Raw genomic sequence first — 25,002 nt, 5'->3', positions numbered from 1 at the left:
AAATTCTGACCACGGTACAACATGGATGAACTTTGAGGACATTATGCTAAGTGAAAGATGCCAGACACAAAAAGATGACTCCTGTATGATTCTACTTACATGAGGTACCCAGGGTAGCCAAATTCATAGAGACAGAAAGTAGGTTGGTAGTTGCTAGGGACTGAGGCAGAGTTAGTGTTTAATGGGTACAGAGTTTCAGTTTTACAAAAAGAAAAGAGTTCCGGAGATGCGTGGTGATGGATGCAAAATAGTGTAAATGCACTTAAAACCAATGAACTGTATGCTTACAAAGGGTTAAGATGCTATATTTTATGTTACGTGTATTTTACCACGATTACAAATAAAAGTTATATAAATGAAATCAACATGTAACATTTTGGGATTGGTTCTTTCGGTTTAGTGTAATCCCTGGAGATTACTATGTCTTTTAATAAATATTCTTTTCTTTTAAATTAAAACCTTTTTCCCGGGGCGCCTGGGTGGCTCAGTCAGTTAGGCATCTGACTCTTGATTTCGGCTCAGGTCATGATTTCATGGTTTGTGAGTTTGAGCCCTGCATCAAGCTCTGTGCTGACAGTGGGGAGCCTGCTTGAGATTCTCTCTCCTCTCCCTCTCTGCCTCTCCCCTTGTCATGTTCACTCTCTCAAAATAATAAACAACAATTTTTTTTTCCTTCTGGTATTTATTATTTAAAGTTTGTATTTATTTATTTTGAAAGAGAGAGAGAGCAGGGGAGGAGCAGAGAGAGAGTGAGAGAGAGAGAGAATCCCAAGCAATCTCCCTGCTGTCAGTGCACAGCCTGATGCAATGCTTGAACTCATGAAGTGAGATCATGACTTGAGCTGAAATCAAGAGTCAGACGCTTAACTGACTGAGCCACCCAGGCTCCCCTATTTATTTATTTTTTAAAGTAAACTCTAGGGGTGCCTGGGTGGCTCAGTCGGTTAAGTGGCCGACTTCGGCTCAGGTCATGATCTCGCAGTCTGTGAGTTCGAGCCCTGGGTCGGGCTCTGTGCTGACAGCTCAGAGCCTGGAGCCTGATTCGGATTCTGTGTCTCCCTCTCTCTGACCCTCCCCCATTCATGCTCTCTCTCGGTCTCAAAAAGAAATAAACATTAAAAAAAAAATTAAAAAAAATAAATAAATAAAGTAAACTCCAGGACTCCTGGGTAGCTTAGTCGGTTGTGTCCAACTTTGGCTCAGGTCATGATATGATCTCACCGTTCATCAGTTTGAGCCCCACGTCAGGCTCTGCACTAACCGCTCACAGTCTGGAGCCTACTTCAGATTCTGTGTCTTTCTCTCTCTCTGCCCCTCACCTGCTGTGTTCTCTTTCTCTCATAAATAAACATTTGAAAAAAAATGTTTGCTTACCCTAAAGTCATGGAGATATTGTTATTTTCTACACATTTATTATCCTACTTTACACATTTAGATCTACAGTCCATCTGGAACTGATTTTGTGTACAATGTGAGGTTCAGGGTCAAGAACCACTTTTTTCCCCTCCCACAGATATCTAGTATCTTTTACTGAAAAGACTGTCCTTTCCCATAGCTCTGCATTGCCACTTCTGTCACAAAACACATGTGGGTCTAGGGATGCCTAGATGACTGTCAGTTAAGCGTCTGACTCTTGATGTTGGCTCAGGTCATGATCTCACAATTCGTGAATTTGAGCCCTGCATCAGGCTCCGTGCTGACAGCTCAGAGCCTGGAGCCTGTTTCGGATTCTGTGTCTCCCTCCCTCTCTGACCCTCCCCTGTTCATGCTCTGTCTCTCTCTGTCTCAAAAATAAATAAACGTTAAAAAAAAAAATTAAAAAAAAAAAGAAAAAGAAAGAAAAAGAAAAATACTAAAGCCCGGAGAGATGAAGATAATTGCTCAAGATCACACAGGTGGTAACAATAGGGCTAAAACTTAAACCCACGCAGTCTGATTCCAGAGTTCACGTTCTTAACGCCTGAGAAACGGGCTCCAGTACTGAGTGACGCTCAGGATGGACACAGTGGGGAGATGAGCCCGGCAGCCCCTTCCATCTTCTGCCTGCAATGGAGCCAGGTCTCCCAAGGCTCAGATCTGGACACAGCACCTGGGCCAATGGCCACCCTGCCCCAGGATGCTGCTGGGGGCAAGGCCAGTGTGCTGATGCCCTCCAGTGGCTACCATGGGGAAGAACAGACAAAGTGTAACCGTGAGGCTGAGTGGGCATGTGGGCAGGGGACCTGGTTAGTTCTTGCTTCCTAGTCTCCACTCTCACAGAAGAGACGATACAGGGCATAGGCATAACAGATCTTTATTTTACCAGAAGGGACAGGCAATGGGGCAGTGCAGCATCCAAGCCCCAGACCAGACATGCAGCATCCACATGCAGGAACAGCTACACAGGCTGGGGCAGAGCCAGAAGTGGGACACTGGGACCTCTGGACACCCACAGCATCCCTGCCAGGATGCTTGGGCCCCGGGCTCTTCTGTCTCCACTAGAGCAAGAAGACAGAGGACTGGGCTGCTTCCCCATGGCTGGAACCCTATCACTCTGGCCAGAAGGAAAGAGGGCACAGGGGATATGATAAGAGTCTGGCCAGTCTACAGCACTCAACTCTGTATAGGGTTGGCACAGCCCTGCCCACTGGAAGGGCCTGGCCCGATACCCAGGACAGCACAGCCCTAGCAGGAAGACGGTCTACACACCTTCTAGTCCCCAGTGGGGCTAGACCCTGATCCCAAAAGAGTTTAGCAGAGTTGGGACCAAGCCCCACTCCACCTAGTAGGGACATGTCCATGAAGGGGACTTCCCTGAGCACAAGCAGGGGCCTCCTAAGGCAGTAGTAAACTGAGGGAGCTGCTGTAGACAGGAGGCCTTGCCTCTGCCCCTGGGTAGAGAGAGAGAGGTTAAGGTAGGAGAGCAGGCCTGGGGCTGGGGGAGGCTGAAGTAGGGCAGTGCCCGGCTAGGCCGAGGGGGTCTGGAGCGGGTGACGCTGGGGACTTCCTGGGGTCAGGTTTAGGGCTGGGAAGACCAAGCCAAGAGAAGGGAGGGTGGCCATCCTACCCAGACCCTCCGCACCCATGCCGAATTTTGGCAAGGGCCACGGGGAGGATGGACAGATGCACAGAGAACTTCAAGGCACCAGGATTCTGAGGAGCAGCAGGGCTACTGCCCCCCGAGACAGACAGTGATTATAATACACATCTTTAGCTTAAACTACATGATGTGTGTAGAGGGTGGGAGCAGAGAGGGACAGAAAAAGACAGACAAAGGAGGAGACGTACAGGGAGAGGAGGGTGGAAGAGACCAACGAGATGAATGTGGCAGTGAAAGTGAAGGTGTGGGGGGAGGAGAGGAAGGAGACAGCTAGAGACAGGACAGAAGGGAAGACAGCCACAGAAGGCCTGAACACGCAGCACTTCTGGTCCCTACAAAATAAGGCACCAGAGTCAGTAGCGTTCCCGTTGTCGCTGTGGTAGGAAAACGGGTGCTGGAGGGAGAGGCGGGCGGCTGCTGACGGGTGTAGGCCTTTGGGAGCCTCACGCCTGTGCGCCGGTGGCCTTCTTGATCAGGGGTATCTGCAAGGAAGGGAGGCGCCGTGAGGCCTCGGCTCTGCGGCCCGTGACTGCCCCACCCGCAGGCGGCCAGCACTCACCTTAGAGAGGTCCATGCCTGTGAGGGCGTGCACAGAGGCCGGCAGCTCGGCCAGCAGTCGGTTTACCTCCGATGTCACTTTGCTGTTGTCCCCACTGAGGACCACAATCTCATCGACTTTGGTCAGCGGGGCGGCGATTTTGGCAGCAATCTAGGTGGGGGAGGTGGGGGGAGGGCTCGGTTTGGTGCGCTCTGTCCTCCTGCCCTGCCCCGTCCAGCATCTCCCCTTCCTTTCTCCACCTCGCCTAAACCCCACCCCAGCTTGGGTGGCTCTTATTTGCAAGCCACGGTCAGTGAGACCCAGTGGGCCAGGGATGGGCCTGTGCCTGTTGCAGGGTTCCTGCCCCCCCCTGCCGAGCGCTCTCACATTTAATGTTTCTAGCCAGCCCGTCGCTGTGTTCCTGACAAGGCCCAGCCGGATCCACCCCGGGGCAAAGGCCTCACCTGGGGCAGGGCCTCCAGCACCAAGGCCATCTTGGCTGCATCCCCATATTTCTGGTAGGCCTCAGCCTTGAGCTTCATCCGCTCAGCTTCTGCCTTGCCCATCGCCTCGATGACTGCTGCCTCCGCCTCCCCGATTTTGCGGATCTTCTCAGCCTCCGCCTGTGCTAAGAGGACCTGCTTCACCCTGCAGGAGTTCAGGTCAGGCAGCATCAGTGCGAAGTGCCAGGGTGCCCTCAAGCCTTGCCTGGGGGCCAGCAAACCCTCAAGCCCTCTGCTCTGCCGGGTGTCAGGGGTTGGGGACCTAAGGAGGGAGGTGCCTTCTTCAGGCTCTGGCAGAGAGAGGCCACCAGCTGCCAGATGCAAATGGGAGAGACTAGCCAGGGACTGGCCAGGATGCCCGCTGTGCCAAGTACCATATCGGGCCCTCGGGTCTCCTTTATCTAGTTCAGCCTTCCCAACAGCAATCCCACTGGGAAGGCGGCACACCTCCACCTCAGTTAGCAGGTGCTGGGAGAGGCGGCTTCCACGCTGGGGCTGGAGAGGTGGATGGGAGAGGAGCCTGACTAGTCCCCCCCTCAGCCAGGGGCGCTCACTTTTCACCCTCGGCGATCTGCTGTATGCGGTGGGCCTCAGCTTCGGCAGGACAGCGCACTGTGGCAATGAGCTCCTTATCTGTGCGCAGGATCTCCTGTGCCTCCACTGCGATCTGCTTCTTGCGCTGTACAACCTCAATCTCAATCTCTTCCTGCCGGATCTTCTGCTGCTCACGGGCTCCTTGCAGCTCATAGGCCAGCTGGGCCTCGGCTGTCTGCGGCAGGAAGAAGGGCAGCACGTCAGAGGCTGGCTGCCAGGTCCCGAGCCCTGAGCCCCAACCTGGGATGCCCTACGGCTCCTCACCTTGATGTTGACCTCCTCACTGAAAGCTGACTTTTGTAGCTCGAAGGCTCGCTTGGAGTCGGCGATCTTGGTGTCTGCCATGAACTTCACATCCAGCATCTCCTTCTTGCACTCGGCTTCCTGGCAGCAGGAGGGGCAGGTGCTGAGGGTTCCCTCAACCTACCATGGTCCCACCCCCCCGAGATCCCTGGCCCTGGGGGCAGGAAGGAAAGCCCACGTACCCGGATGCCTGCGTCTCGCTCGGCCTCGGCCACCCCAATGTCGGCATCTCTCTGTACCACGGCAGTCTGTGTCTTGCCCAAGGAGCTTAGATAGTCCACTTTGTCATACACGTCCTGGGAGGGAAGGGGGAGTCATCCTTGGGAAGAGTCATAGGTACAGAGGTGCCCCTCCTGCCAACACCCCCCTCCCAGGGGGACGTGGGGGGCTGCAGCCTTCCTATCGCACTGCACCTTGATGGTGAAGCTGAGGATCTCGATGCCCATGCGGCCGACATCAGGGGCCGCCACCTCCCGCACCAGCTTGGCAAACTGGTCCCGGTCCTGATAAATCTGCTCCACGGTGAGGGTCCCTGGGAACAGAGGGATCATGGGCTGGTTCCCTGGGGGCCCAGCCCACCGCAGAAGGGACGAGGCATACAAGCAGCAGTCTGACTGCATGCCCACGTAGTGCGGTCTGAGCTGGGTCTTCCCGGGGTTTCTTCTTCACAGTATTTAACACTGAGCCTCCTCTTGCAGAGTCCAGGCTGGATGAGGAAAAGTGTCTCAAGCAACACCAGGAGCCTGGCCAGACTGGCGGCCCCTCGCCTCCCCATCCCAATGCCCTCTCCTTTGCCTCAAGTCACCGGAAGTTTGGAAAGGAAACCTTGGTGGGACTGAAAGACCTCCCTGCCCTGCCCCACGCCCCTCCCTGGCCCTGGCTTGGAGAGCCTGCGAGGTTCCTCAAAGGCAGCAGAGGGGTCCCTGGGAGGGGCAGGGCCTTACCAAGGATGGAGCGCAGATGTCCCTCCAGGGTCTGCAGGACGACGTTCTTGATGTCCTGCACGTTCTTGCCCAGAAACTGCTCGCAGGCCACTGCCAGGAGCTCCTTCTCTGTCATGATCTTCACCTGCCAGTAGTCACAGAGGCGCCTGAACCAGGCTGGAGGGGGGCAGATGGAGTCCCCAGACCCAGAGATGTGGAGGATGGTGGCTGTGCCCACTCACTATTCCCTCGTTAGCCAATTCCTCCCATGCAGTCTCCCCACAGGTGGGAGACCTGCAGGCTGAGGGGCAGAGAGGGCAAAAAGGAAAATGAGTGATAGGGACACAGATACACAGACTAGGGAAGAGAGCCTGGACAGGGCAGGAGACAGGTCCAGGGGGATGCCACCGAGGGTGGGTATCCACCTGCCTTTCATACCCGAGGTATTAAGCCAACCACCCCCTCACCAGGAGCCTATAGCATGGTTGCACCTTGCTGCCCTGTGACGTTGAGAACTGGACTGGAGCAGGAAGCCCCTCACCCTGGCCCCGAGCTGGGAACATAAAGCAGCCTCCGACAACTCCTCTGCCTCACGTGGCCTCCCCTCTGGTCCCCTTTAGCCCCCTCCCCAGGGAACAGGGAAGGCCTGGATTCTGGGGCGTGGCACTTCCAACACCTGCAAAGAATGGGGTGGGGTTAGTGAGCCAGGAGCCCTCAGCACTGGTTCTGTCTCTTGCGAGCCCGCTGAGGAGAGAAGGGGTGTCTGTTAGTCCTACTGAGTGGCCAAGAGGCCGAGTGAGCACATTCCGGTGACGATGACCCTCTCTTGGAAGGGGGGCAGGGGAAGGGGCACTGGAGGGAGACTGCCCCTGGCTGCCGTCCTCTCCTCCTCCCCCCAAACCCCGGCACAGGGACGAGGCAGCTCAACGGACATGCGTGGGGCTGCTGGGTTACTATACCTGGGCGACACCCGTCACAGTTAAAGCTACCCCCTCGGCCGTCTCTACGTCCTCGCAGCGGGGCTGCAACGTCATAATCTCTAGGGAAATCCTGCCAAGAAATGCAAAACAGGGGCATGGGTCTGGGGGCCCAGGGCCTGGGGTGTGGGGAGAGTCCAATACCTCACTGCTCCGACTGGGACAGGCCAGGGGTCCTGCTGCAGAGGGTGGGGTGGGCGCTTTGAGGGGTCGTAGTCAGGAGTCTGTGGGGAGATGGGTGGGAAGGCAGAGCAGCGTGGGTGCGGGTGGCTCCGGGGGAAGCAGTGTAAGTGTTCTGCCCACGGCACACATGTCTGCTCAGATGAGCCTGGCCTGCAGAGTAGGGAAAGGAAGTAGAGCAGGGGTTGTGGGCAGTCTGGGCCAGTGCGGACAGTCCAGGTGTAGCTGTGTGTGTGTGTGTGTGTGTGTGTGTGTGTGTGTGTGTGTCCTGGGAAAAACACGTAAGCGCTGGTACTCCGGGCTGGGCTGTGTGGGTCATCCACGGGTGCCATCTGAACATTCCCAGGGGCCTTCACCTGTCCCCAAGGCACCCCGGGAGGCTGCCCAGAGAGCCCTGCCTACTAGCCTGGCGTATTAGGAGTATGCCCGCTGCCGGGCCGAGACAGAGGTGACCCTGCGTCTGCTCCTGGCCAGGGGAATCCTGCCCGGTCCCTTCACCTGGCAACAGGCTGGACTTGAAGCCTACCCTCTGGGGTTGGGCCCAGGTGGCTCAAGTGGGGAACCGGGGCTGAGGTCACACGAGGGCTTCCTGGCCCAGACAATCTCCAGGGTCCACATCACCCAGCTTAAAAGGGACATAGGTATCTGCAGTTGTCTCAAGTCAGTAGCGGTTTGGAGGCAGAGCGGGGTTTCTTTAGCCAAGGGTGTCGAGGGAGGCTGGGACCCTACTGGTTCCACACAAAGTGCTCTGAGTGTCAGGCCTCCGTGCCGAAGCCTGCCTGCACACGGCTACAAGGAGTGGGTAAGGTGGGGACAGTCCCCTTCCCCGTTAGAGCCGGCAGGCTGGGTGAGGAAGGGAGAGGTGGTGCGGGGTTGTGCCTGAGAAGCCGGAAGGGCAATTTCCAGCAAGGTAAGGGGATTGGTAAGATGATGTTTGGGCCCTTCCGGTCCGGGCGCCCAGCATGCAGGCTCTGAGGGGGCAGGGGCTTTCTGATGCTCACCGCAGTGCCTGGAACTGGGAAGGCGCTCAACAGGGAGCTGCTGAGGGAAGCAATGAAGATGACCACCTGCATATTACAAAGAAAGTGCTGGGAGTTACCGAACACCCTGGCTCAGGAATGGGTTTCATTGGCTACAGCTGCATGGCAGTGAAGAGCGAGACATCGGGCCACTTGCTTTTCAAAGTGAGACTGGGGAGCACCTGGGTGGCTCAGTTGGTTGGGCGGTCAGCTCTTGGATTTCGGCTCAGGTCACGATCTCACAGTTGGTGGGATCCAGCCCTGTGTTGGGCTCTGCACTGATAGCGTGGAACCTGCTTAGGATTCTCTTTTCCCCCTCTCTCTGCCCCTCCTCTGCTTGCTCTCTCACATTCTCTCAAAATAAATAAATGAACTTGGGGTGCCTGGATGGCTCAGTCGGTTGAGCGTCTGACTTTGGCTTAGGTCATGATCTCACAGTCAGCGGGTTCGAGCCCCGCATTGGGCTCTGTGCTGACAGCTCGGAGCCTGGAGCCTGCTTCTGATTCCGTGTCTCCCTCTCTCTGCCCCTCCCCCGCTCATGCTCTGTCTGTCTCTCTCTCTCTCTCAAAAATAAATAAACATTAAAAAAATTTTTTCAAATAAAATAAATGAACTTTAAAAATACCACACACCCATGTGCGTACACACACACACACACACACACACACACAGAGTGAGACCGGATTAATAATAAAAGCTTAGGTTTTTCTAGCACTTCTTTTCCAAAAATCTCAAAAAGCCCTCATGTTGTTTACTTGCCTTTCCAATATCCCTACAGAACACGTAGAGGACATGATTCCCCTACTTCACACACAGGGAAACTAAAATCTTAGTGACAAGAGATTTTCTCAAAGCCTTCTCAACAAAAATTAGGAGCAGGGAATGGCCAAGGCTCATTTTGCTGATGCCTGTCAAGGAGGTCGGAGGAGCCTGACGAACAGAACTTTTCATGGGACCCATTTTCTGGCCTTGTGAGAAGGAGGGCTAGGGCTCGACACTGGGATGTCAGCATGGACGGGAGGCTGGCAACGGGCTCCGCAGGACCTGGAGTGGTTGGGACTGAACCCTTCCTGTCCAGACAGCCGAGTTCTGGCACACAGGGGCCTGTGTCTCCTGCCTCAACTTACCCCTTGGCATCCAAGGACATTCACTAGCAGACCTGGGAGGGGTTCCAGAATCCCTTGCTCTTTCCCCACTAGCAGCCCCAGTCAGTGAGGGCAAAGGAGCTGGGGATCTCTAGGGGTCCATCCTGGCACCCACAGCAGCACAGGTGGGAACAGAGGGGAGGGAGGCACACTTTCGGAGGGGAGTCCATCTGGCTCCTGCCTGCCAGGCCCCGCTGGGCAGGAAGAGAGAAGGTTAGACACAGAGGAGGAAGCAGGTGGGTTATTACCTGTGCAACCCCTGTTACGAATAGCGGGACCCCCTCCGACGTCTCAATATTCTCACAGCGACACAGGATGGTCATAACCTCCAGAGACAGTCTGAGGAGCAGCCAGGGGGAGGGAGAGGTAGGGAAAGGAGGGGGTAGGAGGGGACACAGCAAACACACACAGTGGTTACCAGACAAGCAACGATGCCGGATGCCTGGGGCAGGGCGGGGTTGCTCTTAGTACTTTAGCCCTCTACTGCCAGCTCAGCCTAGGGTTGTAGGGGGACAGAGGAAGGCCCCTTGCTGGCCTGAGGCCTCTGGGTCTCTTTTCCCATACCCCTCTAAGGAGGAGCGGCTGGGCTGGGGAAAAAGCCTACGACCTGAGGTCGGGAGGCCTGTGCACAGGGCACCTGCGTTGCCCACCACCTCACTTTCCCAGGAAACTCCTGGCAGACTCCTGGCAGGAGAGTCTGGGAGACTTAGTGTCAGCTCTACTCTCCAAACACAGGGAAGCCTGTGTTTCCAGAAATTGGACAGAAGAGGCCACTCTGGGGATTAATGAACCACAGCAAATACCAAATCCTGCTTGGGTTTGTGTTACATATCACTAAGTAGGCAATTTAGGGCCAGGAAAGCCCAAAGAAAACCTTGGATTTTCTGATTTGGGGGGCTAGGTGTCAAGGAAGGCTGGAGGAGAAAGTGTGTCCCTCCCACAATATTCACAGGGACAACTGGGAGGTGACGGGGTAATTCACTTTGGGATTTCCAAAGTTGGGCAGAGGCAAAGAGAGTCATGGCAAACAAAATGAAGCGTCTTGAAGCTGTTTAGGCCACCCTAGCTGGGCCTCCCTCGTGCAGCACGTGTGTGCGAGTGTGTGCAGGGTGGCAGGCCAGGCAGAAGCCGGGATGCTGACAGCGTGGACAGTTTCCTTCAACCAGAAGAAGGGAGGACGGTGGCAGAAGCTGAAGGAGCAGAGGCAGGCAGACTGGGGGATGGGGGTGGGGGATGGGGGTGGGGGATGGGAGCCCCGCCTCACCCAGCACAGTGCCAGCCCGGGGGGCTCTGGCCGTGCAGATGTGGGAAGGTTGCCTTCATTTGAGCCCCTGACACTGGCACTCCTTGGCCTGAGAGGACTCAGACAGGAACCCACTAAGCTCTCTTCTGGGGAAGGAGGAGAGAGGGAGATAGGAGAGAGGGAGGGAAGGAGGGAAGGAAGGAGGGAAGACAGGAGGCTGCAGCTCAGATGCCAGAGGTGGAGGATTCACTCAGGTAAGGGAGAGAGAGCTGCCACATCAGGGCCTCAGGACAGCACAGGATGTGGCGGCAAAGTGCAGCAGGCAGGGCTTCATCGAGCCTGGCGAAGAACGGCTGACAACGGAGGTGGGGGACCTGGAGGGCGGTGTGCGGAAAGTATCTCGAAGGGGAGGCTAGAATCCAGGCTGGGTTAGAAGCCTCTACTCTGACCTGAGGGGCTCTTCCTGCCGGCCTAGGGAAATAGAAGCCCCAGCTTGTAGAGACGTCCTTCAGGTAGGCTAGGGGTCGGGGAAGGGACTGCCCTTGGACACAGAGCCCAGGAAGGGGCGGGCTCCAGGCTTAGACCACCCAGCAAGTGGCACCAGAGGGAGAATGCTAAGCCTGGGTGTGTGAGGTCAGTTTCCCAGGATGACGTACAAGGCCCTCCACTCCTTACTTCCAAACGTACTGTCAGAGAAGCTTGGCTCTCCCGTCCTGGGACTCTGCTGCCTGGAGCAAAAAGCAGGAGGGGGTGCCAAGACCGTAGAGAAAGGGCTGCAGGCGTGTCACCCTAGCAGTGGATGCCTGCGCGGGACAAGTCTCTGGGTAAAGTTGCAAACTCTCCAGGACTGGCTGTAACACAGTGTCTGGACGACTTACTCGGTCATCCCAGGACTGCAAGGCATGTGGGGTGGGGTGACAATACCTCTGGAGAGGGCACCCCATGGCTTCCGACAGGCCACTGGCCCACTCAGGAGGGCCTTGTGTCCTCCTGAGAAGTTGTGATCAGTGCTGGTTACTCTCGGACACTTTTGGCCTTGAGCCAGGAGAGTCCCCCAGGATTCCTCAACTCGGGCAGAACAAAGTGAGGGGAGAGCAGAGGGGGTTACGAGAAATCAGTGAAGTTAAAAAGGTGACCTGCTTCCCCATGGCCCTGACCCTGGCCAACACCCTCAGTCCCCCTGGAGTCTCAAGCGTAGAGCTCGGCGCAGCCACGGAGGGCCTCTCTCTGCTGACTGGGGGGGCTGGGCCAGAGGGGGATTTCCACTGCAATCGCTGCTGTTTTCCCTCCGGGGTGACCATCACTTCCCCTCCCTGTTGCGTGGGTTCTGGCCTGGAAGGATCTGGGCATAGTCAGGAAGGGGGTGACGGTGGAAAAGTGGCTGGCACACCTCTTCTCCTTGTGGGTAGGCAGTGAGGGAGCCAGGAGAGGCCCAGGCCAAGTCTGGTCCCGCTGAGGGTTCTGGGGGAGCCCCAGGGAGAGCCGGATGGTGGGCCCTCTGGGGGGCTGCAATGTCCCTTCCTCTGGTGAGTCTTTCCAGACTGACTGAGGAGGTCCAGACCTGTTTTGCCCAGCCCGGCACCAGTTCCTTAGATCCCCACCCCCTGTTGGTAAGCTGCGGCTATCATGGAGCCCTTCACAATGTGCATCCGTCATTCTCTGCCCTTTAGCCCTGTCTACACTGTCCAGGCCTGCACGGGTGAGGGCGTGTGTGGGTCTCTTCGGCCCTTCCTCTCCACAGGGAATAGGGCTGCAAGAATAACTGAGTTAGGCTCAGGGAGTCAGGATTCTGCTTGGGCATGACCCTGGATTCTCTGGGACAGAAGTGACGTCTCCAGTGGAAAAAGCATACCCACTAAGGAGAAGGTGCCCGCAGACAGACCCCCTGTGTCCCTGTGCAACCCATCTCACCTGCTTCTTAGGAGACCCCCAGCATGGGAATGTGGCAAGGGAGGATGCTCTAGCTGACCGGGGGGGTGAAGCGGGGAAGGCTGGAAACCCTTTTCTCCCTTGCCCACCAGGATGCCAGGTTCCCCAGCCCCTGGGCCCTTACCTCTGAGTGTCGGAGATACACCACCAGGCCCAGGCCCAGCCGCCAAACACGTACTGTTTATAGTCGGAACCACAACAGCCCCCTGGAGAGCAAAGCAAACCACTGCTGGTCAGTCAGTTCTTGGGTTTGTCTACCCCCCATCCCTCCAACAGCAACTCTGGGTCTTTACTCACTCTGACAGTTGACAAGCCCCACTGTTGGGTGCTGAGCTTACACAGAAATGAGAGACAGACAGGGGTGCCTGGGTGGCTCCGTCGGTTAAGCCTCTGATTTCAGCTCAGATCATGATCTCGCAATTCGTGAGTTCCAGCCCTGCATTGGGCTCTGTGCTGACAGCTCAGAGTCTGGAGCCTGCTTTTCCCTCTCTCTCTGCCCTTCCCCCAACTGCTCTCGATCTCTCCCCAAAATAAATAAACATTAAAAATTTTTAAATAAAAAAAAAAAAAGGGAGACAGACAATTTGGTAGACAATTTGCATAGAAAGAAGGCTATCCAATGAGTGGTTCCGAATGTAAGTACTTTCAGAGAACAGAAGTCAGTGGGCAGGAGTGAGCAGGAAAAGCTTCATCTTTCATTTAACCATTCATTCAGCAAACAAGTAGACTGTTTCTGTGCTAGGAATAAAGAGATGAAGATACAATTCCTATCTTTTTTTTAATTTATAATTCCTATCTTTTTTTTTTTAATTTTTTTTTTTTTAACGTTTATTTATTTTTGAGACAGAGAGAGACAGAGCATGAATGGGGGAGGGTCAGAGAGAGGGAGACACAGAATTGAAACAGGCTCTGGGCTCTGAGCTGTCAGCACAGGGGCCCGATGCGGGGATCGAACTCACGGACCGCAAGATCGTGACCTGAGCCGAAGTCGGCCCTCAACCGACTGAGCCACCCAGGCGCCCCTATAATTCCTATCTTTTTTTAATGTTAATTTATTTTTGAGAGAGAGACAGAGCACGAGTGGGGGAGGGGCAGAGAAGGAGACACAGAATCCAAAGCATGCTCCAGGCTCTGAGCTGTGGGCACAGAGCCTGACGTGAGGCTTGAACTCATGAACCGTGAGATCATGACCTGAGCTGAAGCTGGATGCTTAACCGACTGAGCTGCCCAGGCGCCCCTACAATTTCTACCTTGAAGGAGGTGGGAACTTTTCCTGAGATAATTGTAATACCATGTACCAGGGAGTGTGCAGAACAAGAAGGGGTGCAGGGCACATGGGGGGTGGGGGGGCCCCGGGAGGCTGAAGGGAGGGAGGTGTCTTGGAGCCAAGATGGGATCCTTGCTCATGCCCAGCAGACACATCTCAGTAAGGTTGGTTCTCTACTTCCAGGGCTTCAGAGTGACTGTGTACTTCTTATGGGAGTGAATGGGGAAGGCAAGGCCTCAAAACAAAGGCCAACCTGTGGTACCAGTGGCAGAAGTGGAGACAAAGAGAAAAGGCCTGAAAAGGAAGTGGTTCGTTCCTATGGGGCGCCTGAGTGGCTCGGTTGGTTACGCGTCCGACTTTGGCTCAGGTCATGATCTCATAGTTCATGGGTTTGAGCCTCGTGTCAGGCTCTGTGCTGACCGCTCGGAGCCTGGAGCCTGCTTCAGATTCTGTGTTTCATTCTCTCTCTGCCCCTCCCCCGCTTGTATTCTGTCTCTCTCTGTCTCTCAAAAATAAACAAATGTAAAAAAAAAAAAAAAAAATTTTTTTTAAGGAAGTGGTTCCTGAAAACTATATCAGCTAAACAGAATGTTGAATCGGGCCCCAACTCGGATCCAGCTGTAGACATGTCCAGCATGCTGGCATAATGTCTATGCAGAAGTGAGAAAACCCAATTCCTGAAATTCTTGTTGTGAACTGAGAATACCAAAATTATTCACCGAGTTCAAGAAAACTTTAGTAAAAGCTAGAGGGGCAGTTTCCTGGCAGTGCAGAAAAATGTGCAGGAAACAGATGATTCAAAGGAAATGGGATTTGGGAAAAAGCCAGTGGGTGTCATCATTTCTGTATTCACAGACTTCAGTTTCCAGGAAAGCCTTAGGGTGTGTGCCTCCAAAGGTCAAGGGTCAGGGGTAGTTTCATGTAGTTGAGTTACAGTGTCTCTGAGGACCCACAGCGGGGTACAAGCAGGGTAGAGGGGCAGAGGCCAGATCATAGAGTGTCTCAGGTATCAAGCCAAAGAGCTGGGTGTGTGTGTGTGTGCGTGTGTGTGTGTGTGTGTGTGCGTGTGTGTGTGTGATGGCGGGCGGGGGGGGGGGCGGGGGGCTGGTCACACAAGGATTTAAGGTGAGGAGCAACAAAATTACATTTGCCTTTTAGAAACACCACTTTGCACAAGGTGGAAGAAGGGGGTGGGGTGGCCAAGGAGATTGGGTAGAAGCCTCTTGCAGTGACTTAGGCAAGACATGGTGGCTGATGTCATGGAGTAACTTCTAGAGCAGTCTTGTCCAAGAGAACTGTGAGGCTGGAAATGTTCTATGGCTGCGCTGTGCAATATGGCAGCCACTAGCCACATGTGCTTACTGAGGACTGGAAATGTGGCTGGTACAACCGAGGAACTGAATTTCTAATAAAAAAATTTTTTTTTTTAAGTTTATTTATTTTGAGAGAGAGAATGCGCATACACATGGGAGAGGGGAAGAAAGAGAGGGAGAGAGAATCCCAAGCAGAGTCCGCTCTGTCAGCAGAAAGCCGGACTCCGGGCACGATCTCATGAACCGCAAGATCACAACCCAAGCCGAAATCAAGAGTTGGACATCTAACTGACTGAACCACCCAGGCTCTCCTCTAACTTAATTTAAATTTAAGTGGCTATTGGCTACCACATGGGTGCACCTCCAGAGTACAGGTTTGAGTGGGTGGTGAAGTCAACAACGGAACCAGAGACAACTCAGAGAACAGGGAACTGGAGACAAGTTTTGGACAGGTGGAGGCGAAGGACAAAGATCTCACTAGTGCAGAAAGCCTGTCACCTTAAAGAACTGGTGTCCGAGACTGCTCCCCGAGAGCCAACCCAGTTTCCTGGGCCTGCCTCTGTGCACAGTGTGCAAGGAGCCGAGCCAGAAGTCCAGGGAGTAAGGCGCAGCCCCGCAGTGTGAGTAGGGGTGGAAAGAGGCCTGTTTCTCTGGGGGGGAAATAACTGTCCACAAGGCTGTTGCTCAAGGGAAGCTAGCGTAGGCTTCTCTGCTCTGGGGAGTGGGGTAAGGGAGGCCTCTAAGGACAAGCAGTCAACCCGAAACCTAAGCCATCTCGGGATCTGGAGAAACTGAAAGGGTCAAAAAATCACAGCTTGTTTCACTTTGGGCCTGGTGAGGGCTGGGGCCTCCAGCGGGCTCCAGGGCACTTCTCACTGTGCTGGGGGTGGAAGCAGTAGAGGTGGCGTGGGATCGCGTGGGGGAAGGGGGTGTCCACCCTTTACCTTTAACTTATTCTTTGACCTTGAGAGCAGGCTGCCACAGCCGAAGCTGGGCCTAGGCCAAGGGCAAGATGGCCAAGTTCCCAGGGGTAGCAACAACAGGAAGCTCGTACTGCCAGCCTGCCCCACCCCCAGCAGCTTCCTGCCCTGAAAGGCATCTCCCTCCCAGATTCCTGGTCACACTCAGCCTGAGCACCACACCCAAGAGAGGACACTCAGGTGCCCCTTCCTTGACATCCCTAGCTTTCACTCTCTTCACACCTGGAAGTTTCTTCTAATTTTATCTCACTTTTTCTAACTCAACTTACTTGCCTTTGCCCTGTCCTTATCCAAGCTGAAGAATCACATGCCAACCTCTGCCCCACTCTTAGCCCCTCCAGACCCAGTCCATCCCTCTACCTTCTCGGGAATATTCTGCTCCCTTCCTGCCTCTCTTCTACCTTCTTCCCACTACTCCAGAAGACAAGGGGGATTTAGCCTCTTTTGAGCCACAGCCCCTGTTAGTAGTCCAGCAATGCAGGAATGCTGATAAATGCACAAAATACATAAGAAACAATTATACTGAAAGTTATCAAATTATTAAAACCAGCAAATGTGTGACATGTAATACATAGTAATAGGTGTGAAATAGTAACACATTAAATAATAAAATCAAGTGGTTAATAACTAGCTAAACTTCAAGTACTGATGAGGGTAAAAATTTTTTTTTTTTTTAAATCTAAGTTAACATATAGTGTAGTAACGGTTTCAGGAGTAGAATTTAGGAATGCTAAAACTACTCACTTTTTAAAGAAATTTTATTTAAATCCAAGTTGGTTAACATACAGTGTAGCGATGGTTTCAGAAGCAGAATTCAGTGAGAGGATAAATGACCTCAAAGGTACCTGCTACAATGGCAGTATGGTAGGAAAATACCTGCTAATGCTATCATGGATTGTGGCTGACATTTATAATCCGAAGAAAGGCTAACTTTCAATTAAGGTTAGTGACAAGGTCGGGAGCATGTCTTTCCCCCATCCAAACGCACAGACCTCTAAATTCTACCCACGGACCCCAGGTTAAGAACCTCTGACCTATTGTAGAGATGAGAGAAAGATGTATGGTGTTTGGATTCCCCCTTTAAAATTGCTAAAAGGAGAGAGAGAGAGAGAGAGAGAGAGAGAGAGAGAGAGAGAAAGGTTTGATATTACAGAATGAAGAAGGGAGGTTAGACAACCAGGAAAATCCTCCAGCCTTTTCAGGTGCAGAAGATGACCAGGAGATCATCCTTGAGAACGGCATCCTTCTCAAATTGGGCTGAATGTGATGCCTCCAGACCTAGATGCAGGCTTAAGTAACCAGGTGGGGGGTAGGGCCGGGAGTGGTTGCTCTGCCCTGCTCTGCTGGGAGTTCTGTGAGGGAGAGCTGCATCTCTATCCGTCTGATCGGCTCAAATCCCCAGGTTCTGTTATCCTGAGCCTTATCCCTCCCTCTTCTCTCCTACCCTTCCTTGACTACAGTGCCCTCAATTCTCGGCACTGCCTCCGCTCCCTCCTAAAACAGGGGAGGGAGGCCACTGCATTGGCCTCTGGCCAGAGGACCAGATTTCCGGCAAGTGGAAGGTACAGAGCAGCCTAACTCAGGTGCTCCTCTCACCCCTTAGTCTCTGCACAGGGACAGGATTGGAGCTTTTGTCTCCTCAGCTCAGGGTCTGGACTTCCGGAAAGAAAAGTCTACCAGAGAAAGTGCCATGCAGATTTTTGGGTTCTAAAAGTCTTCTTTAGGACTGGGGTCCGGGAGACAGGTGCAAGTCTGGCCTCAGTGCTCTCTGGGGTCTCCCTCCTAAATCCCAAGGCCACCTCTGGTCTTGTCTGCTCTTCCCTACAAGAGTAGGAGGGTCCTGATCAGGGAGGGCGAGGATTTCCTGTCCCAGTGGAGAGACTGATTTTGAGATCCAAACCGAGCCAGAGGCCATGTTCTGGGGTAAAAGTTCCCAATGGATTCATCACACCTCCCCAAGGGGCAGCTACAAACCCTGGTCTAGCTCACCCTCTTCTACCCACTTCTGTAGCCAGCCCTAACAACTCTGCACACAGGCTGGAAATTGACATTGATAGTAGGAAGTAAGACCTGAAGGATTCCTGCAGCCACAGGCCTCCAAGCTGTCAGGAAACCACCCTTCACAGCACCTGTGAGCCAGCCAGGGGTTGCACAAACCGGTGGCTTGAAAGGCTTCAGCCACCTCTCAAGATACCCAAATACACAATTTAAAAAGCAGCCTTAAGGCAAAGATACCTCTCCCTTCCCCAGCACAGCAGTCAAGCCCCACCTAAGCTCCCAGAAATTCTGGAGTCTGTAGCATTTTGCAACCGTGGCGACACAGCCAGAACCCGGTTTCTCAACCTGTAGAGGCCGCACCCGCATCTCCGGGGGTGGGCAGTGCCAGTAAACCCCAGCAAGCCCTAACCCGCTCAGAATTAACGGGAACAAAAGGATCCCCGTCCCAGGGCCCCATCCCCAGGCAGGCACCTGCCCTCCAAAGCCTCGAGACCCACCCCAAAGGCCGGGCCCTGGAATCCAGCCAAACCGCTACGTTCTGGGAACCACGGGTCCCCTCCCCACGGCCTCAGTTCGGGACCCCCTAGGCCACAGTGGAGTAGAGGGGAGGAGACCGTGCCCAAGGAGGAGGCGGAAACAGGAGGGAATAAACACGGGAAAACACGCAGTGGGAGGGAGAGTCTCGAGGGCTCGGAACACCGCAAGTGTGAGAATGGGGGTCCCCTCCTGTAAGGTTCTCGGGCCCAACACCCGCGCCCCCACCTTCCGCACTGCCCTCCGCCCTCTGAGCCCCTCCCCGGCCTAGCCCGTCCCCGCTAGCTCCCCAGCCCCGCACCCACCTCGCGCCCCCTCTTCACCCACCTTCGCGGGCACAGCCCGCGTCCCAACCCTCTCCGCCCCGGCGCCCCAGACCCAACCCCCTCGCCGCCCTCTCACCTGAAACCACCAGCGCCTCGTTGGGCCCCACCGTGTGGCAATTGCCCATGGCGCCGGTGGGACGGAGGGCCCGCGGGGAACGCAGAGACCTATACGGCACGGCCCGCACCACCCGCACCGCCGGCCGCGCCCAGCCTATCCCGCCACCCCCAGCGGCCGCCCGCGCGCCCGCCCGCGCCCCTCCGCGGTCGCAGCCCCACCGGAAGTGTAGCGGCGGAGGGCGGGGCCGGCGGGCGAGAGGCGGCAGTCAACGCGCTTCATTTCCCAAGGCCCAGCTCCACAGCGCCCGGGAAGGCGCCCCCCCCTCCCCTCCCCCCGGCCGCCTGCATAACGACCGCCCGGCCCTGCCTCACCTCCCCGCCCCCACCTTACCGCCGGGGGCCCTGGAGTCCCGCCGCTCCGGCTCTTACCCGCGGGGAGACCTTGGGCGAGTCCGTTACCAATGCAGCCTAATCCCGCCTCTGCAAATGGGGGTCACTTAACTACCTGGCTACGTGGTTGCAACAGGCCCAAGTTCAGTAAATCTCCGTGTTGGCAGTGCATCAAATCACAACCCCCACGTCCTCATCCAGAGCCGATCAGCATCATCCAGAGTGGGGACCAGAAACATGGAATTCAAATTCTTGAGAAGCAATGTCTGGCACATTAATCACGCCCCCACCCTCACCTCTCAATCTGGGATTATTGTTATTCTCAGGAAGAAATCATCGCCCATGATTTCCTTCCCCCAGGAAAAGAGCCGCTCAGAAGAACACAACTTGAAGCTCCAGAAAGGAACCATGGGGGTAAAACCTGCAAACCCCTCAGTGCCCAAGGCATGGCCTGGCATGCAGTTCAGGTTTTCAAGGGCCACCAAGTGCCATGGAAAGTACCCCAGCCTGGGGATTAGGAGATTTAGGGCTCAGGTTCAGTTTTAACCTGAATTCGGTGTGTGACCTTAGACAAGTCTGGTGAATTGTGAGGGATGGCATGGGGTTCAGAAACTGTGGGCTCCTCAGAGAGGGGGCTGCTCCGGGAAGATGGGGTCCCTGGGTCCTCAGGCTGGGGGTCTTCGTCAGGTTCGGCATCCTGGCCAGGCCCAAGCCCTGCCAGCCTTTTACTGGCCTCCCACAGCCGGTGGGCTGCACGATCATCCCGGGCGGCTGGGGGCACCTCCTCTACATGGCAATTGGCAAAATATCTCCCACTGAGAGGTTCAATGCCCTCCTGTAGAGCGCAGTACAGGGGTGTCTGGGCACCACCTCTTGGCGTCCGCAGCACCAGCCAAGCCAGTGGGCGCAGAAGTGGGCTCAGCCATCCAGGAACGTGGCGCAGGAATAGCTCTGAGTTCACAGGCCCTGTGGATGGGAAGAAAGGCAGGAGTGGGTGAGGACCCAGGAGAAGAGCAATAAGAACGAGGCTACAAGGGAGTGGGGAATGGAGTCCAGTTCCAGGGAAACCAGGAGAGTATTTGGTGGGCATTCAGGACCCCCACAGGGTGACCTCACTCATTTCAACAGCAAGCTTCCTCCTCTCCATCTAAACTCCTATACCTCCTCATGCCCCAGTTTCTTCATGCTGTGTCCCCTGCCTGAGGAGACATCTTTTTTCCTAGCTCAAGTCCCGCTCCTTTGTTTAGCCAGCAAACATATATTAACTAACACCTATGGTAGACCAGCCACTGTTTTGGACATTAGAGATGTGGAGTGTAATAAAAGCTTGATAAATGTTAGTTGTGATGATTACTGTCACTATTATAATTAAATAGTTAATTAATAAATTAAATAAGTTAATTAATAAATTAATAGTTAATTAATAAATTAAATAAAGTGAGCCTTAGGCAAAGACCATCTAAAATGTAGTATGGTAGGGGTTTCCGGGTGGCTTAGTTGGTTGAGTGTCCACCTCTTGATTTTGGCTTAGGTCACGATCCCAGGGTCGTGGCATCAAGCCCTGCATCAGGCTCTGTGCCGAGCGTGGAGCCTACTTAAGATTCTCTCCCTTTCTCCCTCTGCCCCTCTCCCCTGCTCGTACACTCTCTCTGAAAAAATAAAAAATAAAATAAAATGCAGTATGGTAAAATGTGTAGGACAGATCTTGTTATTCTGTGATCCGTTCTGTAAGGCAGAGATGGGTTTTATTCATCAGCTAAGTCACTCAGACTAAAAGCTGAAATGCTTACAGTGGACTTCTAGACCCTGGATGACCCAGCCCATCTCTATACCTCATCTCTTGTCACTCTCCTCCTCTCACTTTGTTCCAGCCACATGGGGCTTCTTGGTCTTTCTCAAGCATACCAGGCACTTCTGCCTCAGGGCCTTTGCACTTGCTATCAGTCTGTTCTTTATACTCTTCTCCCCTGAAAGCCACATGGTTGGTTCATCTCCTTCAGGCCTCTACTCAAATGTCACCTTTTCAGTGATACCTCTTCCTTGCCTGCCGCAGAAAAAGCAGCACCTCCTGTCATTTCATATCCCCGTCACTGTGCTTTATCTTTCCCATGGCACTTTATCATCACCTGTCATTGTAAATATTTATTTATTAGCAGTCCTCCCCCTCCCCAAACTAGAATGTAAATTCTACAAGGAAAGGGTGTTTGTTTTAAGTTCACTGCTCTATTCCCAGCACCAAGATTAATGCCTGGTTCATAGTAGGTACTCAGTAAATGCTTTTTGAACGAATGAATAATTATTAGCTATCATCATCATCATCATCATCATCATCATCACCATCATCGTATGCTGAGTTCAGTCATATGGATGGGTTCTTGGGGTGAGAACCTGGGTTTTATTCATTGCCATTCCCTACCCAGGAGTCAGCATCCGAATTAGTGGTGTGAGAGGAAGAACCCAGACAAGGAGAGCCTCCTTCCAAGATCAGCAAGGAATAGGTCTCTCCTTGTACCATGCTTCCTTCCTGTTCTGAGCTTCTGTGGCTCAATGAGAGGCTGAGGGAGCACAGGATGGGTTGAGGACGGGAGAGGGGGAATCAAAGCAAAGTAGAGCAGTCAGAAAGCCAGGCCTTACCTGGGTGGGCCGCATAGCAGGTGACACCAGTACCCTCAAGCTGAGTGGCGAGCTCCCTGGCAAATAACACGTTGGCCAGCTTACTGTCGGCATATGCCCGCAGCTCCTGCTGCCAGCCCACCACTGGGCGGTCCAGGCGTGTGAAGTCAAGGTGCCCTCGCCGGTGGGCGGCTGAGGATACCACCACCACGCGACTGGGGGCGCATGTCTTCAGCCGCGGCAGCAGTAGATGTGTCAGCAAGAAGGGGCCAATGTGGTTCACTCGCAGCAGCAGGTTAAATGGCTCGTGGGTCCGGCCACAGGAACTGATCCCTGGGGCGGGGGCTAGATATGAGCAACTGCTCCAGAGGGATCCCCGAAGGCCTCAGTGTCCCCGTTTGTGAGACAGCGGTAGGGGGCACCCTTTCCATACATCCACTGCCCCTTGGTAAGGCCTGGCTGGAGGGGACGGTTGCCCACCCTCTGCCCCCCTGCAGGACCTGCTGCCCCTCACCGGCATTGTGGATGAGGATGTCCAGCCGTGGCTCAGAGCTCAGGAAGGTAGTAGCAAAGGCCCGCACGGAGGCCAGACTGGCCAAGTCCAAGGCCATGAAGATGACCTCATTGTTCCCACTCTCCTGTGGGGCAGCAAGGGCTGGGCTTGTCACCAGGCACCTCTCTCCTCTTCCCTCTCCCCAGGTACCAAATTGTGAGAGTCCACCCCCTACTTTGACTAAGATCTGCCCCTGTGCATTAGAATGTAGTGGACAAGTATGTGGACTCTGGATGCAAATTTTGACTTTGCCTTTTATTAGATAGAGTGTGACATTAACCTCTCTGGGGCTCAGGTTTCTCCCTGAATAATGGGACCAAGGTAATACCTATTTCATGGAGTTGTGAGGATTCAGTGAGTTAATATAATGTAAAACGCTTAGAACAGTGCCTGGCACCCAGTCAGCACTGTGTAGGTAGTACTTGCTGTTATTATTATCATTCCCTCTTCCCATTATTGCTTATCCTAAAATCTGCAACAGACTTCTCATTGGTCTCTCCTCATCCACTCCTGTCCTCTCCAGTCCAGGCTCCGATAGCCACCGAGGGTTTCATTTCAAAATGCTATTCTGACAGTCCATACCCTACTGAGTCCACACCCTGCTATTCTGACAGATCCAATGCTTCACTGTATCTCCACTGCTCATCCTATAAAATCCGAGTTCTTCAATAGGATCTAGAAGTGCCTCCAGAACCTAGCTCTGGCTCAGGGGCTCCAGCCTCTTCATTTTGCCTCTTTCTTCCATATTTCGTGCTCCATACAGACTCAATAGATCTTTTCTTTCAGTTTCCCCCCCCCCCCCCAATCAAATCAGCTCTCTTGCCTCAGGGCCTTTGCATATGCTGTTCCCTCTGCTGTTCCCTTCCCTACTGTCTTTCATTAGTGTAACTCTTACCGATCCTTAAACATCTTAGGAACAGCAATTACTTCCTTCAAAAAGCCCACTTCCTAGCTTTCGTCTGGTGTCCCTTCCCTGTGTGGCCAGAGCACCAGCAGACCCTCTTTTCTGCACTTAACGACCAGAGTTGAGGAAGCCGCTCTGTTCACCCCCTCCGTGTCCGGGTGTGTTCGTTTGTTGCTCACCCTCTCCCCCTCACCTGGCGGAGGTCGAAGGCCGCCGCCTCACCACGTTCCCGGCTCCGGCAGGCCAGCACCACGCGCGCTCCCCGGCGCGCCAGCTCCAGCGCCGTCATCTTCCCGATGCCGCTGTTGGCGCCTGCGGTGGGCGGGCGGTAGCTGAGCCGAGGCGGTCGGGCCGCTGACCCCGCCGCCCGGCCTCCCCGCCACCAGCGCGCCCGGCCTCCGGCACTCACCCGTGACCACAGCCGTGCGGCCGCGCAGGCTGGCTATGCCACCGCAGGGCGGGGCCTTCACGAGGTTGTAATAGACAAGCACGTAGGCGCCCAGCAGCAACCCCGCGCCCAGCAGCAGCGCCTCCATGCCGGCCGCGCCTCCGGGCTCCCCCGCACAGGCCCCGCACCACCCTGGATCGGAGCCCGTCCGGCGGCTGCCGAACCGCCTCGCACCGGCTCGAGCCTCCCAGAAGGCGGAGGCAGAGGCGGAGGCGGGTGGGAGGCAGGGCAGGGGTGTGTGTGCGTGCGTGGGAGCGTGGGCCGTGCGAGCGCCCCCTAGGCATGCGTCTACGTCCTCTGGGTGTGTGCTTGTGGAACACCTAGGTGCGCGTGTGCTTTGGGGCCCTGGCAGCGCCCTCTAGGTGTGTGCCTGCGTGAGCTCCTTCCAGATGTGTGATCGTGTGCAGGGGCACCCTGGCTATGTACATGAATCCACCCACTCTGAGTGTGTGAATGACTCTGTGAGTGTGTAATGTGCCCACGGGCTCTGGGATTGCCCCTCAGGTTGTGTGTGTGCCTCTGGATCCTCTGTGTGTGAGCTCCTTGTGGGTGTGTACTTGCAGGCCCAGGAAGTACCCTGTAGGTGTGTGCCTGCGTAAGTACCTTTTACGTGTTTGTGCCCATGTGGGCCAAGAGCCCCTCCAGGTGTGTGCATGCCTCTGTAGTCTCTGCCAGTGTGTGCACTTGAATGAACATCTCCGGATCTGTCCTTTGTGCACATGCCCCTTAGCTGAGGACTTGCTGGAGGGGCTCACAAGGTGTGTGTGTGTGAGCCCTCTGGGTGTCATCTGTGCGAAGCAGAGTCCTTCCCTTCTGGAGGGATGTGTGCACATGAATGCTGTTATGTCTGAGAGAGAGTCCAGCCCTGGATGCCTTGCCCTCCCTCCATAAACAAGTCCTGCAATTCCTTATGCTCACTTCCAGATCTCAGCTTCTAGAATGCTTCCTTATTCTTCCAATAGAGGCCAGAGAGATGGCACAGTGGCCAGGGTGGCACCACCCATCCAGGGCTGTTAGGAGTCACTCCTTAATTAGCTGTATCTCCGTGCCTCTGCCGCCCATCCCCTCCATTTCCGACCGGAAGCAAGAAGACACTGAAATGTAACATCTGTTACCTGACCTCCAGGAGAAAATTTCTCTGGGATGGTCCTCACAGGTGGTAGAAATAGGTAAAGAAGCTCCCTGA

At 54.6% G+C, this 25,002-nt stretch overlaps 2 protein-coding genes across 6 annotated transcripts; both read right to left on the bottom strand.

The window, feature by feature from the left end:
- Positions 1 to 2,277: 2,277 nt before the first annotated feature.
- On the bottom strand, positions 2,278 to 19,214 carry FLOT2 (flotillin 2). Of its 5 annotated transcripts, none has more exons than XM_060646815.3 (11): positions 18,928 to 19,214; positions 12,558 to 12,639; positions 9,510 to 9,600; positions 5,962 to 6,085; positions 5,431 to 5,549; positions 5,200 to 5,313; positions 4,979 to 5,098; positions 4,675 to 4,889; positions 4,082 to 4,265; positions 3,639 to 3,788; positions 2,278 to 3,561 (listed from the first exon to the last, which is right to left on the bottom strand). In XM_060646815.3, the coding sequence occupies exons 1-11, from the start codon at positions 18,974 to 18,976 to the stop codon at positions 3,523 to 3,525; spliced, it is 1,287 nt and encodes a 428-aa protein (XP_060502798.1). In that variant the 5' UTR covers positions 18,977 to 19,214; the 3' UTR covers positions 2,278 to 3,522. The 5 variants fall into 5 exon arrangements, with proteins under 5 accessions (XP_060502798.1, XP_060502797.1, XP_060502799.1 ...); XM_060646814.3 differs by lacking the exon at positions 9,510 to 9,600 and adding an exon at positions 6,900 to 6,990 and having other exon boundaries at positions 18,928 to 19,210; XM_060646816.3 differs by lacking the exons at positions 12,558 to 12,639; positions 18,928 to 19,214 and adding an exon at positions 6,900 to 6,990 and having other exon boundaries at positions 9,510 to 9,530.
- A 222-nt stretch (positions 19,215 to 19,436) lies between these two features.
- DHRS13 (dehydrogenase/reductase 13) lies at positions 19,437 to 24,074 on the bottom strand. The gene is made up of 5 exons (XM_060646820.3): positions 23,778 to 24,074; positions 23,562 to 23,680; positions 22,426 to 22,549; positions 21,933 to 22,244; positions 19,437 to 20,264 (listed from the first exon to the last, which is right to left on the bottom strand). The coding sequence occupies exons 1-5, from the start codon at positions 23,902 to 23,904 to the stop codon at positions 19,822 to 19,824; spliced, it is 1,125 nt and encodes a 374-aa protein (XP_060502803.1). The 5' UTR covers positions 23,905 to 24,074; the 3' UTR covers positions 19,437 to 19,821.
- Positions 24,075 to 25,002: the final 928 nt, after the last annotated feature.

The sequence above is a fragment of the Panthera onca genome, chromosome E1 (assembly GCF_046562875.1).
Source record: "Panthera onca isolate mPanOnc1 chromosome E1, mPanOnc1 haplotype 2, whole genome shotgun sequence".
Lineage (NCBI taxonomy): Eukaryota > Metazoa > Chordata > Mammalia > Carnivora > Felidae > Panthera > Panthera onca.
Note: the sequence above shows the minus strand (reverse complement) of the source record. Positions and strands in the feature narration are given on the sequence as shown.

Excerpts from the sequence above, each read along its gene's own strand:
- FLOT2 (XM_060646815.3), bottom strand. The coding sequence starts at position 18,976 with ATGGGCAATTGCCACACGGTGGGGCCCAACGAGGCGCTGGTGGTTTCA. Across the intron at positions 5,550-5,961 it reads ACATCTGCGCTCCATCCTTG|GGACCCTCACCGTGGAGCAG; the intron begins GTAAGGCCCTGC and ends CTCTGTTCCCAG. Across the intron at positions 3,562-3,638 it reads CAGGCATGGACCTCTCTAAG|ATACCCCTGATCAAGAAGGC; the intron begins GTGAGTGCTGGC and ends CCTTCCTTGCAG.
- DHRS13 (XM_060646820.3), bottom strand. The coding sequence starts at position 23,904 with ATGGAGGCGCTGCTGCTGGGCGCGGGGTTGCTGCTGGGCGCCTACGTG. Across the intron at positions 22,245-22,425 it reads CATCCTCATCCACAATGCCG|GGATCAGTTCCTGTGGCCGG; the intron begins GTGAGGGGCAGC and ends CCCCCGCCCCAG. Across the intron at positions 20,265-21,932 it reads CTGCTATGCGGCCCACCCAG|GGCCTGTGAACTCAGAGCTA; the intron begins GTAAGGCCTGGC and ends TCCCATCCACAG.